This window comes from Mobula birostris, chromosome 7 (genome assembly GCF_030028105.1).
Source record: "Mobula birostris isolate sMobBir1 chromosome 7, sMobBir1.hap1, whole genome shotgun sequence".
Lineage (NCBI taxonomy): Eukaryota > Metazoa > Chordata > Chondrichthyes > Myliobatiformes > Myliobatidae > Mobula > Mobula birostris.
In genome coordinates this window covers 146,045,464-146,066,612 of record NC_092376.1, presented here as the reverse complement: position 1 = coordinate 146,066,612, position 21,149 = coordinate 146,045,464, and the positions used below count along the sequence as shown (strand labels likewise).

Here is a 21,149-nt window from a genome sequence, read left to right as displayed (position 1 = left end):
ACAAATGAGGTAACAGCAAATTTCACTTTTGCCCAGTAACAAGCCTTATTGCATTTAGTTGTAGCTGTCGTCCCATTCATCGGTGAAGAGACTATGGCTGGTGAAGAGACTATTGCTGTAAAAAATGTTTCTGGACAAACGTGCACCAAGTCTTTCGTTTGGCAATTTCCTTTTAAGTTTTTCTAGTCTGTAACTCGACAAACGCGCACCAAGTATACTGTTTCCTCTTCGCTTGTTTTCTGTGTGTCCTGTGTGTGCCCAGTAGGAGGAGATTTGCCTAAATATCTGTTTTAATGTGGACAGAGGTATTTTCAAAAATGCCTAGTGTGGATGCCTGTCGTTTTTACATGAAACTGGCATTTTCAAAATTATCTGGTCTAGTGTGGACATAGCCTAAAAGAACAACTCAAGAAAACAGCCGTGAACCCTTTCATTAATTTGGGATACAATACTGCTTTAATTGGAACAGGAGACTGTTGCCAAACAGTTTCTCACTAGCGTTAGTTACATGAACTTGTGTGGCTGTTAGACACTACACCACACTTAGAGCAAACAGCTTATAAATAGTATCATTTATGTGTGTTTGTCTTGAAAAAGCAGTGATTTTTGTCATTGATAGTTGGTGAGAAATAAGCACCAAGACCATTTAGAATTGTTTTGCTTACTGCGGTTTTAAACATTTAGGCTTGAAGGTGCCAGAAACCGCCAGGTGTGAAATTGAAACAATTGCGTTACTTCAAAAAGTTAGGAACTATAAAGAATTTGAAGATATAGATAATCATCTTAAATGTTACAATGAAAATGAAGATTTGGAGGATACAATCGATGAAAGAATTTTACAAATACAATCCATTATCTGCACTAGGTGTCTGTAATTGATTATCCATCATATCCGAAGATGACAGTGAAATCTGTGCGGGAGAGTTTTTAAAAAGTGAAAAAGCTGTTACAATGGATCAATTCCACTGTCTCAACCTCAGACGTCCGGGTCCAGTGGTATGAGTAGTCATCACAAACTGGGGTCTTGGTTACAGGGGATAATTATAACTTTTTCTGTGCCTTCTCATGCCATCACTCTCCTTGAAGCTTTGCAGAACTGCCTTTTTAGCAGTTATATCTCACTGTTCTCATCTGCTCAGTCAGCCAGAGCTGACTTCACATGCTAGGACAGGCATGTCCCTATTTCATGGGCTATGAGGCCTACCAGCTACCCTCACCTTGTCCAGCCCACCTGTCCAGTGGGGTGTACCGCACTATGACCACTGTTGTATACAAACCACTACTTGGAGCCACAGGTGAGACTTAAGTGTCCGGAGGGGACCAAAGGTGAGTGAGCTGCCCCAGAATGAACATGACAAGCTCCTTCACCAGAAATGCTACCAACTCATGGGCACTCCATACATGGTGACATACACAGGATTAATTCCTCCATCGATAACTAATACACAGTTTTATAGTACTATAGTGACATTAGTAGTGTTCTAATTTGTTCTGTATTTCAGTTAAGTACATAATTTGTTATTCAGTTAAATGGTAGTTTGTATTTTTAAACATATTTAACTATTCCCATGAAAATTTGGCAAATTGAGGCAGCTGCTTAATTGGGCTAAAATGTACTGATCCTGATGTGTCCCAATTAACCGGAATCTACTGCATTTAGATCATAGAGTATAAGAAATGTTGTAATATTTTTCTGCCTAGTTTTCTGTCATAGTCTATCAGATCATTGAATATTACTCAGTGTGCCCCATAACAAAAAAAAATGTCAAAATTCAAGACCATAAGGCCATAAAAGAAAGGAGTAGAATCAGGCTATTTGGTCCATTGAGCCTGCTCTGTCAATTCATCATGGCTGATCCATTTTCCCTCTCAACCCCATTCTCCTGCCTTCTCCCCTTAACCTTTCATGCCCTGATTAAGCAAGCATCTATCACCCTCGAATACATCCAATGACCTGGCTTTCACTGCAGCCTGTAGCAATGAATCGACAGATTCACCACCCTCTGGCTAAAGAAATTCTTCCTCATTTCCATTCTAAATGGATGTCCCCCCATTCTGAGGCTGTGCCCTCTGGTCCTGGAATCCCCCACTATAGGAAACATCCTCTCCACATCCACTTTATCTAGACTTTCAACATTTGATGTATTTCAATGAGATCTCCCTTTCATTCTTCTAAATTGCAGTGAGTACAGGCCCAGAGCCATCAAATAAATGCTCCTCATATGATAAAGTGTAGATATATTGAATGCAACTGGAGTTGGGAATTGGCTAGTAGCTGGAAGACTGGGAACAGAACAATGAAAATGTTCTGCAATTAAAATGTAACTGGAAGTATGCCCAGGGATCTGCACTGGGGGCTCTGGTTTTCAGTACAATGGTGATGTGCCAAGACAAAAAAGTTGCAATCAAGCTGTTATAAATTAGATTTGCATGCAATAATAAAACAAATGGCATCGAGTAGAGTTAGAATGTGAGATCATTCATCTTGAATCCAAAAAAGATGAACCAGACCATCTTCTAATTGGTGAAAAACAAGGAACTCAGGATGAAAAGAGGTTTAATGAGACGGAGAAGAGTCGGGTTTGAAGGAAATGGATAGAGGAAGAGAGAGTTTAGAGGAAAATGTGGTTAAGAGGGGTACAAGGGAGTACATGCAAATCAAGATCAGGTGAGAACGTGTGCAGGAGGGGAATTAGAGTACGAGCAATACTTTCGGGAAAGTGCATCTTTTTAGTGCAGTTCTTCAAGGACCAGTGAAAACTAATCTCATGTTGGTCTAAAGTACAGGTGGGACACAACAGATTCTGCAGAAAGATGCTGGAAACCTTGAGCAACACACATAAAATGCTGGAGGAACTCAGGCAACATCTATGGAGGGGAATAAATAGTCATGTTGGGTTGAGATCCTGTATCAGGACTCATTAATACTGTTTATTCCCCTTCATAGATGATGCCAGACCTGCTGAATTCCTCCAGCATTTTGTATGTGTGTTGCTGGATCCCTAACCAAAATAACATCAACTTAGCCCCTGAAATTCACCTTCAAACCATTCTGGTTTGGAAGTAAACACCCACTGGATGTGGCAGTGCAAAGCAAACTGGACCTGGGTCATAGAGTTACTTTTCTCCTCCTACAGTGATTCAATAATTAGAAGCCAATATAACTGAGTCATTTTAAAATGGGGCAACGTGGTAATGGAGAGAGTCAAAGTCAAATAAAGGAGGACAAGCCCAGGGAGATATTTGAACATGATGAGGATTTTTCATTCCATTAATTAATAATCTGTGCTAAACGGTATGAGTAACATCACAGCACCAAGTTGCAAAGGTAAAATTACAAGTTGTGTGGCATAGACTAGTCTTGCATTACCTTGAGGGTTGAAAATTAAGTGGTGATCTATTTCAGCTGGTAAATGACAATTTGATGCAGTAAGCAGAGAAGCTGTTTTCAATAGGCATAATCTTCAAATCAGAGCGGACACATCTAGGAAGCATTTCTTCATATAAAGGGTGCTGAACAACTCTAATCTGCAAATAACAGCTTTTGATATTAAGTCAAATGAACTTCACAAATATTTTCAAAAATGATTGATCTAAAACATTAAATCTCTCCTCACATGCTGTCAGATTAGCTGAGTATTTCTAACATTTTCTCTCTTCTTTAAAAAGATTATACTTAGTGATATGGAACAAGGCCATTAAAATAGAGATAATCCTGCTTTCCATCAGAAAATGCAGGATAAAGACCCTGTGATCACAATAAGGAGCTGCCAATTCGTTGGTCGACTCCGGTGTGAGTAACCTCATTTCATGGTTCTTACGACTGTCAGTTCTAAGTCTAGCATTGCTTCTGGATTCTCTCCAAACCCAAGACTTTGAAGACTCTCCTGGAAACCGATTCCACACTCGCTACGGCAATAACGCCTCCTGACTCTGCCCCCGCGCCCGTGTTCTACACTTGGGTTCATCCACCGCCACGCTCGTGTAACAGAACGAACTGGCCATAATGAACCCAGCGGACACAGATCCCGTACAACAGGCCCTCGCCAGCCAGGGCTCCCTACTGGGCGCCCACGACCAACTACTTAGGGAGGTCATGGAAAACCTTTGGACGCTATCCACAAATGTTCGGAAGGTCAGTGAGCAGGTGGACCAAATTTCCGTTTCCCTTTCTCCGTCCCCTCCAAGAACCCCGACTACCCAAACCGCACCGCTCGGGATGGCATACGTACCTGAGCCCAAACCCTACACTGGGGACCTAGGGAGGTGCCGGGCCTTCCTGTTACAATGCTTTCTGGTCTTTGAGCTACAGCCATGTACCTACACTTCAGATAAATCCAAGATTGCGTACACCATGGGGCTATTACGAGGGGATGCCTTGGTTTGGGCAACTGCGATATAGGATAACCGACTAGAGGTTTGTTCCTCCTTCCCCTCCTTTGTTGCTGAAATGAGGAAGGTCTTCAAACAACCCATTTGTGGTGAGGATGCCGCTAAACACTTGCTGACTCTTTGTCAGGGTTCGTGAAGCGCAGCAAGGTATTCCATCAAGTTCTGAAACTTAGCCGCAGACTCAGGGTGGAATGACGAGGCCCTGCGGGAGGCGTTTTGACAGGGTCCCTCGGACAAGATAAAGGATGAACTGGCAGCGTGGGACGACCCAGACTGTCTCGACTCTCTGATCTCGCTAGCCACTAGATTAGATAATCAACTTCAAGAGCGGCTGAGAGAAAGAACCAGTCGCCCCGCTCCTCGGGGAAGCCCACGGTCCATCTTATCAGCCTCAGCCAGCCTCCCTTCCCCAGCCGCTCCAAGTGTAGCTCCTGCTCCGACTGTCCCCACCCCCCTGAGAGAGGAACTGGTGCAGCTGGGACGGAACCGTCTCTCCTCAGCCCAACGACCTTAGAGGTGGAGAGCTGGGGATTGTTACTATTGTGACCAGCCAGGCATTTCTGGAATACCTGCCCTCAGCAGCCAAAAGGGAAGGCTCACCAGTGAAAAGGGAAGGCTCACCAGTGAAAAGGGGGGCCCTGGTGAGCCAGACAATACTCCCTTCAGCCCCCCACACTCGGATGCAGATCCCGGCTACCGTGAATTACCAATGACAGTCCCTGTCCCTATCCGCTTTGGTGGATTCCGGTGCCGAGGGCAATCTGCTGGACGAAGACATAGCCTCCCAGGCTGGAATACCTTGCGAGCCACTAACTATCCCCCTGGAGGCCCGGGCCCTGGACGGAAAACAGCTGGCTCAGGTTACCCACTGTACGCCACCCCTGACCTTGATCCTATCTGGCAACCATCAGGAGGAGGTACAATTCAGTCTCATTCATTCACCTCAAGCCCCAGTAGTTCTAGGGTATCCATGGCTGACCCAACACAATCCCCATATCGACTGGTCTACTGGGAAGATAGCCAAATGGAGCCAGTCTTGCCACACCAACTGTCTATGGTCAGCCCCATCTCCCAGGGAAGCTACCACGACCCCGCCTGTCCTGGAACCCCTGGACTTGTCCCGAGTCTCCACAAAATACCATGACCTGGGACAGGTATTCAGTAAACAATGGGCCCTTTCCCTGCCTCCACACCGCCCAGATGATTGTGCCATTGACCTTCTCCCCAGGGCCTTGCTACCCACCAGTCGCCTTCTTAACCTATCCCGACTGGAGAGAGGTGCCATGGAGAAGTACATTAGCGAGTCCCTCGCGGAGGGCATTATCAGACCTTCATCCTCCCCAGTAGGTGCCGGTTTCTTCTTTGTAGAAAAAAAGGACAGGTCGCTTCATCCTTGTATTGATTACAGAGGCCTAAACAGTATAACAGTTAAGAATAAGTACCCTCTACCCCTCATTAGTTCAGCTTTTGAACCACTGCATGGAGACACCATCTTTTCAAAGCTGGGCCTTCGTAACGCCTACCATCTAGTTAGGATGAGGGAGGGGGACGAGTAGAAGATGGTCTTTAATACACCTCTGGGCCACTTCGAATATTTGGTCATGCCGTTTGTCCCCACCAACGCTCCTGCTGTTTCTCAAGCCCTAATCAATGACGTACTGAGGAATTTTATTAATCGGTTCGTATTCGTTTACCTCTATGATATCTTGATATTTTCTAGCACCCCCCAAGAACACGTTCACCATATCCGTCAAGTCCTCCAGAGACTGTGGGAAAACCAGTTATTTGTGAAGGTGGAAAAATGTGAGTTCCACGTTCCTTGGGTCAGCTTCTTGGGTTATATCATTGAGAGCAGACCCCGAGAAGATCCGGGCAGTGGAAGAATGGCCTAGGCCCACGACCTGCAAACAACTTCAATGGTTCCTGGGGTTTGCAAACTTCTACTGCCAATTTATCAGAGACTACAGTCGAGTGGCAGCCCCCCTTACCTGGCTTACCTTGCCTATTACCCCCTTCTGTTGGGACTCCGAAGCTGACTCAGCCTTCACCGACCTGAAGAGGCGTTTCACCACCGCGCCCATCCTGGTCCATCCGGACCCAGCCCGTCAAATCATTGTTGAGGTGGACAACTCTGACTCCAGGATAGGAGCGGTCCTGTCCCAGCAATCAAGTTCGGATGAAAAGCTTCACCCCTGCGCCTTCTATTCTCACCAACTGTCCCCCGCCGAGCAGAATTACGACATGGGAAATCGGGACTTCCTGGTGGTCAAACTAGCATTGGAAGAATGGAGGCACTGGCTGGAAGGGGCAGAACAACTGTTTGTGGTGTGGACTGATCATAAAAACCTGGGGTATATTCAGACTGCCAAATGTTTGAACTCCCGCTAGGCCCGTTGGGCATTTTTTTTTGTACGGTTCAAGTTTTCCCTCACATACCGTCCAGAGTCCAAGAACGGGAAGCCGGATGCGCTTTCCCACCAATACGACTCCAAGGTGGACATTTCCAGCCCAGGGACTATCCTCCCACCATCCTGCATGGTTGCCACCCTCACTTGGGAGATCGAGTCCAAAGTAAAAGAAGCCCAACGGGACGACCCCGACCCCAGCAATGGACCTGGCGATCGCCTATATGTGCCCATTTCCGTCAGGTCTCAGGTTCTCCAATGGGGGCACTTATCTCGGTTTGCCTGCCACGCCAGGAGTGATTGGACCCTAGCGCTTCTGAAAAAACACTTTTGGTGGCTGTCCATAGAGGCGGATACCTGTTCCTATGTCTCGGCATGTTCCATCTGTGCCTGGGGAAAACCTCTCATCGGCCACCTGCGGGTTTACTTCATCCTCTACCTATCCCTGGTCACACATCGCCCTCAACTTCGTCACCGGTCTACCCCCTTCACACACAGAAAGACCACTGTACTCAACGTGGTAGACCGGTTCTCCAAGGCAGTGCACTTCGTAGTCCTCCCTAAATTCCCTTCCTCTCAAGAAACCGCAGATCTTCTCGTCCGCCACGTCGTAATAAGTGTTTGAGGTCGGTCGAGGTGCGACAAGTGAAGGAGTGAGTGAGGGGATTGGCTGAGAAGGAGTGGTTGATTTAAAAACCGGATGGGACCATCCAGCAACACAAACGTTCGAGGTCGGCCGAGGTGCAACAAGTGAAACGAATTAGTCAAAATATCAGCCAGTATAATCAAGGTTTGATCTAGGGGAGCGGCCTTGTCGAGGGAAGTGCTTTGTGAGAAAAGTGCGAGTCTTTGTCTCAAGAGTCTTCGGCGAGGAGGCTGAGGGAGGAGACTATGCCACAGTTGGAGAGGGTGAGAAGTGGTGAAGAAATGACAGGTCAACTGATTCAGTGTGCTGCTTGCATGATGTGGGAGGTCAGGGACGTTGATGGTGCCTCTGGCTGCTACAAATGTGGGAAGAGTGTCCAGGTTCAGCTCCTGAAGGACCATGTTGAGGCACTGGAGAGGCAACTGGATGACCTCAGGTTCATCCAGGAAAATGAGTGTTTTCTGGACAGGACCTGCAGCGAGATTGTTACACCGAAGATACCGGAAGAGAGAAGGGAGGGGCGACGATAAGGAAGGGATGGATGCTTGGACTACAGGAGACGCCGGGGGATGTACCTCTTGAAAATAGGTTCACCCTCTTGGAAGCTGTCGGGGCAGAAGACAGTGCTAGTCTGAGAGGCAGACCGGTCTGCGGGTCAAAAATTGGCACTGAAGCAAAGCCAAGGAGACATAAATCAGGCAGAGCCGTGGTAGTAGGGGACTCCATAGTGAGAGGTACAGAAAGGGGTTTCTGCGGCAACAGGCGGGATTTAAGGATGGTGTGTTGCCTCCCTGGTGCCAGGATCCAGGACGTCACGGACCGATTGCAGGACATCCTCAAGGGTGAAGGTGAACAGCCGGAAGTGGTGGTGCATGTCCGCACAAATGACGTCGGGAGGATGAGGAAAGGAATTCTGCAGCGTTACTTCAGAGAACTCGGAAGGCGCTGAAAAGCAAGACCTCCAGGGTGGTTATCTCCGGTTTGCTTCCAGTTCCTTGTGCTGGAGAGGACAGGAACAGGGAGCTAGGGGATCTGAATGTGTGGCTGAGGAGCTGGTGCGGGAAGCAGGGAATTAGATTCTTAGACCACTGGGATCTGTTTTGGGGTAAGGATGAATTGTACAGAAGGGACGGGTTGCATCTTAACAGACGGGGGACCAGCATTCTGGCAGGCAGGTTTGCCACTGCTACACGGGTGTGTTTAAACTAAGTAGTGGGGGAGAGGAGACGAACTGGAAATATAAGGATGGAGTTAAAGGGAAAGAGAGAATAAGAAAAGTTAAGAAAGACAACAGAATTAATGGGGCAGAAAACTCAGGAAGGAATCGGAGAGTATGACCAAATGCAATTGGAATCGACGTGAAAGGTGAGGGGAGTAAAAGCATTACTTTAAATGGATTATAACCATATAACAATTACAGCACGGAAACAGGCCATCTCAGCCCTTCTAGTCCATGCCGAACTCTTACCCTATCCTAGTCCCACCCACCTGCACTCAGCCCATAACCCTCCATTCCTTTCCTGTCCATATATCTATCCAATTTAACTTTAAACGACAACATAGAACCTGCCCCAACCACTTCTGTTGGAAGCTCATTCCACACAGCTACCACTCTCTGAGTAAAGAAGTTCCCCCTCATGTTACCCCTAAGGACCTTGTCAAAGGCCTTACTAAAGTCCATATAGACAACATTAAAAGTATTATATATGAATGCATGGAGTATAGGAAATAAAGTGGATGAGCTTGAGGCTCAATTGAAAATTGGCAAGTATGATGTTGTGGGAATAACAGAGACATGCCTGCAGGAGGACCAGGGCTGGGAAATGAATATTTAGGGTATGCATCCTATCAAAAGGACAGACAGGTTGGCAGAGGGGGTGGGGTCGCTCTGTTGGTGAGGAATGAAATTCAGTCACTTGCGAGGGGGGACACAGAATCAGGAGATGTAGTGTCAGTATGGATAGAACTGAGAAACCGTAAGGGCAAAAAGACCCTAATGGGAGTTATCTACAGGCCCCCAAACAGTAGCCTGAATATAGGGTGCAAGTTAAATCAAGAGTTAAAAAAATTGGCATGTCGCAAAGGTAATTCTACAGTTGTCATGGGGTATTTCAACATGCAGGTAGACTGGGAAAATCAGGTTGGTGCTGGACCCCAAGAAAGGGAGTTTGTGGAATGCCTCAGAGATGGATTCTTAGAGCAGCTTGTATTGGAGCCTACCAGGGAGAAGGCGATTCTGGATTTAGTGTTGTGTAATGAGCCAGATTTGATAAGGGAACTCGTGGTAAAGGAGCCATTAGGAGGTAGTGACCATAATATGATAAGTTTTAATCTACAATTTGAGAGGGAGAAGGGAAAATCGGAAGTGTCAGTATTACAGTTGAACAAAGGGGACTATGGAGCGATGAGGGAGGAGCTGGCCAAAGTTGACTGGAAAGATACCCTAGCAGGGATGACAGTGGAACAACAATGGCAGGTATTTCTGGGAATAATACAGAATTTGCAGGATCAGTTCATTCCAAAGAGGAAGAAAGATTCTAAGGGGAATAAGGGGCGAATATGGATGACAAGGGAAGTCACGGACAGTACAAAAATAAAAGAGAAGAAGTATAACATAGCAAGGATGAGCGGGAAGCCAGAGGATTGGGAGACTTTTAAGCAGCAACAGAAGATCACTAAAAAGGCAATACGGGGGAAAAGATGAGGTACGAAGGTAAGCTAGCTAAGAATATAAAGGTGGATAGTAAAAGCTTCTTTAGGTATGTGGAGAGGAAAAAATTAGTTAAGACCAAAGTTGGGCCCTTGAAGACAGAAACGGGTGAAATTATTATGGGGAACAAGGAAATGGCAGACGAGCTGAACAGGTACTTTGGATCTGTCTTCAATAGGGAAGACACAAACAATCTCCCAGATGTAATAGTGGCCAGAGGGCCTAGGGTAACAGAGGAACTGAAGGAAATTTGCATTAGGCAGAAAATGGTGTTGGGTAAACTGATGGGACTGAAGGCTGATAAATCCTCAGGGCCTGATGGTCTGCATCGCAGGGTACTTAAGGAGGTGGCTCTAGAAACCGTGGACTCATTGGTAATCATTTTCCAATGTTCTATAGATTCAGGATCAGTTCCTGTGGATTGGAGGGTATGTTATCTCACTTTTTAAGAAAGGAGGGAGAGACAAAACAGGCAATTATAGACCAGTTAGTCTGACATCAGTGGTGGGGAAGATGCTGGAATCAATTATAAAAGATGAAATAGCGGCATATTTGGATAGCAGTAGCAGGACAGGTCCGAGTCAGCACGGATTTACGAAGGGGAAATCATGCTTGACTAATCTTCTGGAATTTTTTGAGGATGTAACTATGAAAATGGACACAGGAAAGCCAGTGGACATAGTGTACCTGGACTTTCAGAAAGCCTTTGATAAGGTCCCACGTAGGAGGTTAGTGGGCAAAATTAGAGCACATGGTATTGAGGGTAAAGTACTGACATGGATAGAAAATTGGTTGGCAGACAGGAAGCAAAGAGTAGGGATTAATGGGTCCTTTTCAGAATGGCAGGCAGTGACTAGTGGGGTACCGCAAGGCTCAGTGCTGGGACCGCAGCTATTTACAATATACATTAATGATTTAGATGAAGGGATTAAAAGTAACATTAGCAAATTTGCAGATGACACAAAGCTGTTGACAGTGTGAAATGTGAGGAGGATGTTATGAGAATACAGGGTGACTTGGACAGGTTGGGTGAGTGGGCAGATGCATGGCAGATGCAGTTTAGTGTGGATAAATGTGAGGTTATCCACTTTGGTGGCAAGAACAGGAAGTCAGATTACTATCTGAATGGTGTCAAGTTAGGAAAAGGGGAAGTACAACGAGATCTAGGTGTCCTTGTTCATCAGTCACTGAAAGTAAGCATACAGGTACAGCAGGCAGTTAGGAAAGCTAATGGCATGTTGGCTTTCATAACAAGGGGAGTTGAGTATAGGAGCAAACAGGTCCTTCTGCAGTTGTACAAGGCGCTGGTGAGACCCCAGCGTGGTATTGTGTGTAGTTTTGGTCTCCAAATTTGAGGAAGGACATTCTTGCTATGGAGGGAGTGCAGCGCAGGTTCACTGGGTTAATTCCAGGGATGGCCAGAATGTCATATGTTGAAAGACTGGAGTGATTGGGCTTGTATACACTGGAATTTAGAAGGATGAGAGGGGATCTGATTGAAACATATGAGATTATTAAGGGATTGGACACGCTAGAGGCAGGAAGCATGTTCCCGATGTTGGGGAGGTCCAGAACCAGAGGCCACAGTTTAAGAATAAGGGGTAGACCATTTAGAACGGAGTTGAGGAAAAACGTTTTTACACAGAGGGTTGTGGATCTGTGGAATGCTCTGCCTAAGAAGGCAGTGGAGGCTAGTTCTCTGGATTCTTTCAAGAAAGAGTTAGATAGAGCTTTTAAATAGCTTTTAGATAGAGCAAAGCCAAGGGATATAGGGAGAAGGCAGGAACAGGGTACTGACTGTGGTTGATCAGCCATGATCACAGTGAAAGGCGGTGCCGGCTCGAAGGACCAAATGGCCTACTCCTGCATCTATTGTCTACCACCTCCACGGAATCCCCACAGACATCGTCTCCGACCGAGGTCCCCAGTTCGTCTCGCAGGTATGGAAGGCATTCTGTCAAGCCTTAGGTGCATCGGTCAGCCTGTCATCCGGCTTCCACACCCAGACGAATGGGCAGACGGAACGGGTCAACCAAGACCTGTAGGCGACACTACGTTGCGTAACAACAAACAACTCGTTGACCTGGAGCGACCACCTCCCGTGAGTTGAGTACGCCCACAACTGTCTGGTGAACTCTGCTATTGGAAGGTCTCCATTCGAGTGTTCCCTGGGGTATCAACCCCTGCTGTTCCCCGCGCAAGAGGAGATTGCTGTACCATTGGTTCAGGACCATATCGATTGGTGCATTAAAGTTTGGGAGAAGACACACACGGCCCTACTTTGATCAGCAAATCGCAATAAAAAGACGGCCGACCGATACTGGACTCCGGCGCCTGAGTACCAAACAGGGCAGATGGTGTGGCTTTCATCCAGGGACATCCCGCTCAAGAATAAACAGAGGAAACTCACCCCTCGCTTCCTGGGCCATTCAAGGTCGGAAGTGTTATCAATGCCGCAGCGGTCTGCCTAAAACTGCCAAAATCTATGCGCATCCACCCGACTTTTCATGTTTCCCAGTTAAAGCCAGTTTCCGTCAGCCCCTTGTGTCCCCCGGCTCCCCCACCTGCCTGTATCATCGACAACCATCTGGCATACACCTTCCGACGACCACTGGATGTGCACCATTGGGGCAAGGGTTTCCTATACCTGGTAGACTGGGTAGGGTACGGTCCAGAACAGCGTTCCTGGGTCTCCCGCTCCTTCATCCTAGACCCTTCCCTCATCCAAGACTTTCATCGGGACCATCCAGACAGGCCTGGAGGATCGCCTGGAGGCTCCCGTTGAGGGAGGGGTACATTCTACAGTTTAATAGCAGCAAGAAAAACATTTTTGGTCAACTCAACTGTATAGAAATGTTTCATTTCATTTTATGTAATAGAGTTTTTTTGATGAGGTTAAATGCAACAATTTTCTTTAGAAGAACTGAGCAGACTCTATTGAACATATCACCCATGGAATGGGATCATTGTTCATCAATTCTCTGATTAGTGCAATGGATAAATTCCACATGGAAATCAGTTGGGAACGGCAAGTTGCTTGTTAAACTCATGTTAATCTTAAGTTAGCCTAAGTAGTGTATATGTAGTTAACCAGTGGCTACAAAAGACCAAATTGGCAGCAAGAAACACCATTTGAAACTCATCATGGATGGGTCCAGCACTACAATGGACTAACAACAAGGTGGTAAAATTTAACATCAGTACTTCTGGTCCTTCATAAGACATAGGAGCAGAGTTAAGCCATTTGGTTCATCAAGCCTGCTCCACCATTTCATTATGGCTGATCCATTTGACTCTCAGCCTCAATCGTCTGCCTTCTCCCTGCAACCCTTCATTGTCCTGACTAATCACCCTCCATCTTGTATATTCCCAATGACTTGGCCTCCACAGCTGCCTGTGGCAACAAATTCCACAGGTTAACCACTCTGGCTAAAGAAATTCCCACAATCCTGATTGAGAAGTTGCAGAACCTGGGCCTCTGTACCTCAATCTGCAATTGGATCCTCAACTTCCTGACCAGAAGATCACCATCTGTCCCATTTGGTGATAACATATCTTCCTCACTGACAATCAACATTGGCACACCTAAGGGGTGTGTGCTTAGCCCACTGCTCTACTCTCTATATACACATGACTGTGTGGCTAGGCATAGCTCAAATACCATCTATAAATTTGCTGATGATACAACCATTGTTGGTAGAATCTCAGGTGCTGACGAGAGGGCGTACAGGAGTGAGATATGCCGACTAGTGGAATGGTGCCACAGCAACGACCTGACATTCAACGTCAGTAAGACAAAACAGCTGATTGTGGACTTCAGGAAGGGTAAGACAAAGGAACACATACCAATCCTCAGAGGGATCAGAACTGAAGAGAGTGAGGGTGTCAAGATCTCTGAGGATCTAACCTAGTCGCAACATATCGATATAGATATAAAGAAAACAAGACAGTAGCTATACTTCATTAGGAGTTTGAAGAGATTTGGCATGTCAACAAATACACTCAAGAACTTCTATAGATGTACCGTGGAGAGCATTCTGACAGGCTGCATCACTGTCTGGTATGGGCCGAAAGACGCTGCAGAGGGTTGTAAATCTAGTCCACTCCACCTTGGGTACTAGCCTACAAAGTACCCAGGCCATCTTCAGGGAGCGATGTCTCAGAAAGGCAGCATCCATTATTAAGGATCTCCAGCACCCAGGGCATGCCCTTTTCTCACTGTTACCATCAGGTAGGAGGTACAGAAGCATGAAGGCACACACTCAGCGATTCAGGAACAGCTCCTTCCTCTCTGCCATCGGATTCCTAAATGGACATTGAACCCTCATTCACTACCTCATTTTTTATTAATATAAAGTACTTCTGTTTTTTTGCACATTTTTTAATCTATTCAATATACATATACTGTCATTGATTTACTTATTATTTTTTTTAAAAAATTTTCTCATCTATATTATGTATTGCATTGAACTGCCGCTGCTGCTAAGTTAACAAATTTCACGTCACATGATTCTGATTCTGATTCCGCTTCTCATCTCTGTTCTAAATTGACATCCTTCTAATCTGAGGCTGTGCCCTCAGATCCTAGACCCCCACATCCATACTATCTAGGCCCTTCAATATTCAATAGGTTTCAATGAGATTCCCCCCCCCCACCCTTATTCTTCTGAATTCCACTGAGTACAGGCCCAGGGTCATCAAATGTTCCTCATATGATAATCCATCCATTTCCGAACATGTATGCACTGGAAAAGATAGTGCAGGAGATTTACTAGGATATTGCCAGGGATGGAACTCTTCAGTGGTCAGGAAAGATTAGATGGGCTGTGCTTGTTTCCCTTGCAATTGAGGAGGCTGAGGGTTGCTGTATAGATGAATACAAAATTATGAAGTAGATATTAAGAAACCTTTCATCTTAGAGTCAAAGAAAAGTACAGAACAGAAACAGGCCCTTCCGCCCACCTAGTCCATGTCAAACCATTTAAAATGCTTACTCACATTGACCTGTACCGGAGCCATAGCCCTCCATACCTCTACCATCTATGCACCTATCCAAACTTCTCATAAACATAGATATCAAGCTGACATGTACCACTTGTGCTGGCAGCTCATTCCACACTCTCACGACCCTCTGAGTGAAGAAGATTTCCCTCAAGATTTCCCCTTAAGATTTTCAACTCTCACCCTTAACTCCTGACCTCTATTTGTAGTTCCACCTAGCCTCAGTGACAAAGCCTGCTTGCATTTACCCTATCTATACCCCTCACAACTTTGTATAACTCTGTCAGATCTCCCCTCAATTTTCTACATTCCAAGGAATTAAGTCCAACCTATTCAAACTTTCCTTATAACTCCGGTTCTCCACTACCAGCAACTGTTCCCAAGGATCTCAATACTGCACTAATGTGTCATTGACAATTAAATCCCAAATCAGAATTAAAAGATTCTACAGTATTAAAAACTTTTCTATGTATAGAAATAAGTGAGGAGATTAATTTAAACTTATCACTCAAGTTCTACATACAATCTCCTAGGGAACAAGTTTTATAAAACCATTAATCATGAAATTCAAACACACACAACATTCTTGTATAGACTTGGAAAACTATAATAGTCAAGCTGAAACAATGTACAACAAATGAAAATCATAAATGCTCTCCCTGCAGATCCAACCAAAATGAACAAGAAAAAGAATTATCAAGGCATACTATACTTCTGACAATTTGGTTAAAAAACATCACAAAAGAAAAGTCTTGAAAATGTTTGAGCAAATAAGCAACCTGTGAATCACGAGTTACTTGATTATGAAACAAAATGAAAACAAGTAAGATCATTTTCAGAGCATATTCTGTATAAACTACAGTACAAAATTAAAATAATTATCCAGGTGAAAGTCTTTAAAATATGTTAGTATAAAATTCAAATTTCAGTGTGAATCACTGATTTTGGAACCTATGAAATTTCATTACACCGGAGGCCATTAGTTTGTAAAATAGCACTGCAAAACTGCATGATTTTACAATATTTTTTTTAAAATGAAGACGCTGGAAATATGAAATAAAACTCAAAAAATGGAAAAAAAACTATTCTGCCAGTCAGCCGGTATATAGTACGTGGAAAGAGAAACAGTCATAACCTGCTTTTCCATTTTCCACACAATGCTTGACCTGAAGAACGTCTGCAGCACTTCTAATCATTTTTAAATAGTGTATCTCCTACACCTGAAAGTTAATCCATTAAATCAACCAACATATATGATAGCTAAATGTTTTTGGACAGAAAACTAATAATCAAAGCATAAAATGCTTGAATCTAGCAAATATATTAGCTGCTCGTTTATATCCAGTCAAGCACACTTAACCTCTGATTATTATAATGTAGCTTAAATCCTATTTAAAAAATTGCAATTTTTTAATTACTTTAAATAATTGATAGTACCAAAAGCATATTCTACTTGGTGAATAGGAACAACGGTTAAGGGAACAAGTTGTTTTTACAACATCAATCAAACAGGTAGTCTATATTTTCAATTTTTGTAGAAATACATGCAAAATATGTGGTTTATAAAACATGTACTTTATAAAGTAAAGTCTCTTTTTAAATTATTTTATTGCAATTTCTCACAAATCAAAATCCATCCAGTAACTATTTATACATTGGACCAAGTTTGGGAATTTAGTTCTTCTTGTCCATGTTCAACTGGCTATTAAACCAGCCAGGTACAGAAATAACTAACAATATTTAATTTGGTTACATGAACAGTATTCAAAACTTCTCTAATTTTTCAGACTATTTTAATATGTATTCCAGAGGGAAAAAAACAAGAATAATTTCTGCTAAAAACTGCTAAAATATAGACAGAAAAAAAATTGTATTACAATTTAATTCAGTGGACTGTTATTAGTATAATATATGACAAGCTCTTGTTATTCAGGTCAAGACACACCATTGGCTACCTGCCTTGAACTACATTTGTACATGCTTACATAAGTCTCATTTCAAGCCTCCATTATAACAATTTTTATATTCTTAATAAAGAAAATAGAACAGTGAAAACCTCTTCTAGAATCTACATCTCAAAATTAAGTCCAATTGTACATTTGCTAATCTGTAAACAGAACATTGGAACTCTTTTCTCCACTTAAGCTCTTACCTCAGATAATGTTTAAGTGTGCTGGTAATTGTTTTTATCTCCCACTCAGATGAGCTTTCAAGGTCTATATCGGCTGTTCCTTTACAAGAAACAACATTGTTAGAAAAGCAAAAGGTTATTATTTCCAATAAACTTGTTCCTGCCAATAGATTTGAATTATTCACTCCTACTATATCTATTTGCTATGAACCTAAATTACATTTGTACTAGTGGGAGTATTTCTCTCACTGGTTCAGCAAAGAATTGTACTGTATAATTGTAAATATATACAAGATGGCGCCAGCGACCAATAGTGACCTTTTGCAGACAGCATACAAAACTATTAGATACTCCAGTAAATACATTTCTCCTCCTGAACTGTGATCACTACAGCCTGCAGCCTGTAATTTCCATTTTAAGGATATTCTTTTCAACTGACTAAACGATCTAGTGCTTTGACAATCTCCTAGGGGATTCAGTGAACTAGACTCGAGACTGCACATACAATGGGGCTGCCATCCCTGAAGGTGGTGACTGCATTGAGGCCTAATGGGAGAAGAACCTATGGCCAGCTCTATTACTCCACATCGATTAAAGAGTTGAGCAAGATTTAAATCATCTCGAATGACAGTGGAAAACAGACAGGTGTTCTGTGCCATCTGTCTACTTTTGAGCGGTCTCCCTCTCCTCTCGCTACTATTGTCAGGTGGAATGTGCAGAAGTCTCAGATCTCATGCCACCAGGTTTGGGAGTAGTTGTTGCCCTGCAGTCAGTCATCGGGCTCCTGGATGGGCTTCATTTATCTCAGCGACGAATGGGCTCTGCAGCTGTGATCTACAGCCCTTGGCACTCGCCTCAGTGCTGAACTGGCTCCGTGGCTGTGGACTCACTTTTGGAGACTCTGCATTCATGCTCTGTGTGTTATTTGTTGACTTTATTATTGTTTGTATGATTTCTTTTTTTCATACACTGGGAGCTTGTTGTATGGATTTTTATAATGGGTTTTATCGTGTTCCTTTGTTTTGTGGCTGCATGTAGGAAGACGAATGTCAGGATTATATACAGTACACATACTTTGATAATAAATATACTTTGAGCTTTCAATGGTGGAGACAGGAGACGAACAGCATGTGCAGTTGTAAGACTGAATCTTTTGTACGAGGCATCTTGAGCCTCACATACAACAGAATATTGCTGGTTGGCCCCTGCTAACTGCCAATCTGATCCACTTTATGTAGTTTAGAATTTCTAACTCTGATAGAGAATAAAAATCATTAATAATCTTTATTTATTCTAATAAACACATTTCCAAATGTATTAATAAATTTACATCATTTTGCTTAAATATATCTAGACATACATTTAAATGTAAAGAACAAATAGAAATTATGCTCTAAAACATCATTAAATTTTGCTGTTTTAAGAAAGATTTTAAATGGTGTGCATATAATGACAATCCCCATTGACCAATTTTGCTCTAAGTTGCTGCATTTGATTTCATGCCTGCAATTCACATACAACTATCCTCAACTAACTATCTCATTCTGGAGAAAACACTCACCTGTCATCAGGAAAATTTGTTGTCATAATTCAGTCTGTTTTCTGAGTAAATTGACTTGTTTGCTCAAAGCCCATGAATATACCCTACCCTCAATTCATTGCCAGCCCCGGGTTATCAATAGATACTCGTTTAATTTTTTTTTGTTATAGACAACCCCCATATTACAGCCATGGCTTATGCAATTGATCCTTCATATAATTCACAAGTCACTACCAAAAATCTGAGCTATGCGGGGAAAACATTAATTAATAAAAAAGTAAAAAAGTAAATAACTAAATACAAAATGCAAAAGAAACATTAATTTCTCTCTATTTTTTCATTTTTTTTATTTCTTGATAAGTGCACAGATAATGAGGCTTCTTTTAGCGGGATAGGTTAATTTTGTTGTCTAGCAATTTTTATCCCAAACGTTTTTTTACGTTATTTACCTGTAAGATGTTTGAAACAGGGTCAGTCTAAGTTGTAAACCTAAACAACTACAAATGGAATTTCATCAAATGTAAAACTTAATACAGTATATTACAAAGGTCTGATGCTGGAGAGAAAAAAAAACTTGGTGCAATTGCTAAAACTGTGGGGCTTGCAGCAGCATCTACAATTGCTCACCTCCCTAAATGCAGCTGCTGGCCACTTAAAAGACTTGCTTCAGAAACCGAAAAGGCAATCTCTCGAATACATTGACCCACCTCCACAGGCATCTTCATCATGCACTCACAACTGTAATCCCATTATTACTGTTGAGAGTAATAACATCCTAGGAGAACGCATCTCCAATGATAACATGGAATTCAATGGAAAATAGGGCTTACGTTACTGAAAAGTCATGATATGGACAGTTCTCTAGGAATGCAGTTCCCTGCCCCAAATAACATGGGGGTTGCTGGTATTCATATGAAATTGAATGGAAACATAATACCACACTCCAGAAGAACAAATGTAAATTTGTATCTGGATTAACAGCTGCATCTTAAAAAAAAGTATTACTCAATAGAATTAACAAAAGTACTCCACCAGGATTAGAAATTGGGGATTAAAAGCATATTGAGTCCATATGACCATATTGATAAAATAATATCTGAACTTTCCACCAAATGAAAAGAACACTACTTACCCATTAATAAACCTAACAATTTTTGTACTCGAGAATTAACACCAACTATTCGGTACAGGCCCTGTTCATTAATTCCTGTTTTAAAAGAGAAAAAAATGTTAATGTCAAACTAAATTATGATTCTTGTTTATGAAACCTATAATTATTAAAAAGAATTGTAACATTTTCTATTATTATGGTACAATATATTAAATAACATTTTAAAGCACATACACTATGGACGTGTTAAATTAAGATAAGCTTTTGTCACGGATTTATATATTCTTAATTCTGTGTGAAGTGGTGGAGTACGTGCAAGTCTTTCTACTAATGCATTAAAAGCATTCTAGGAAAAATCTATCTACATTGTGCCAATGTACCCAGGTGAAAATAGCAAGTGAATGTCTGCACATATTGTTCATAAACACAGCTGTACTGCAAATTATTCCAAATGTTTACTGCAAATGTGTTAAGTGGTTGCTAAAAAGAACCAAAATTCTCAGAAACCAAAAATAAAATTCTATAAGTTTACTAATATTATTTAAAACATGTACGTTTTTTAAGATGCAAGGTAATGAAAACCTGAACTTAGATTGAATTTTAGTGACTCCAAATATGACTGGACACAGTTGTTTTAAAAATTTTATTTGTGGAGTTACAGGTATGGCAGATTTCATTCAGCAAGCATTATAGTTACAAAATATGTTTTATTTTAACAAATTGAAACTGGTGATGCGAGGTTTAATGCCACAACTTTATGGACAGGAGTCAGTATTTTACGAGTCAGTATATTATGGATCAGCATTTTTCAGTAAGATAGACAAACACAAATAAAAACATTACCTCTTTCTTCAACTGCATGTATGCATTTCTTCACTAAATCAAATCCAATCTTGTCCAGTTGAGCAGCTGAAAATCAGAAAAAAATCCATGAATACAAGAGATTCTGAAGATGCTGGGAATCCAGAGCAACACACACAAAATGCTGGAGGAACTCAGCAGATTAGGCAGTATCTATGGAAAGGAATAAACAGTTGACGTTTCGGGGCAAGGCCCTTCATCAGAACTGGAAAGAAAGGATGAGAAAGCCAGAATAAGGTGGTGGTGGGAGGGGAAGGAGTATAAATTGGCTGGTGATAGATAGGATCAGGTGAGGGGGAAGGTGGATGGTGGGATAGGATGATGAAGAGAGAAGCTAGCAGGTGATAGGTAG

The 21,149-nt window shown here is 42.8% G+C and overlaps 1 protein-coding gene across 4 annotated transcripts in view; it reads right to left on the bottom strand.

Annotated features, from left to right (window-relative positions):
* The window catches only part of LOC140200486 (rho GTPase-activating protein 26-like), a 193,425-nt gene that overhangs the window by 69,893 nt on the left and 102,383 nt on the right, over nt 1–21,149 (bottom strand). For all 4 annotated transcript variants that reach the window (XM_072263883.1, XM_072263884.1, XM_072263881.1 and 1 more), the window contains exons 13-15: nt 20,780–20,845; nt 19,958–20,032; nt 17,307–17,385 (exon numbers count right to left, since the gene is read on the bottom strand). In XM_072263883.1, the coding sequence (XP_072119984.1) occupies nt 17,307–17,385; nt 19,958–20,032; nt 20,780–20,845 (220 nt within the window). The remainder of the gene's footprint in view (nt 1–17,306; nt 17,386–19,957; nt 20,033–20,779; nt 20,846–21,149) is intronic.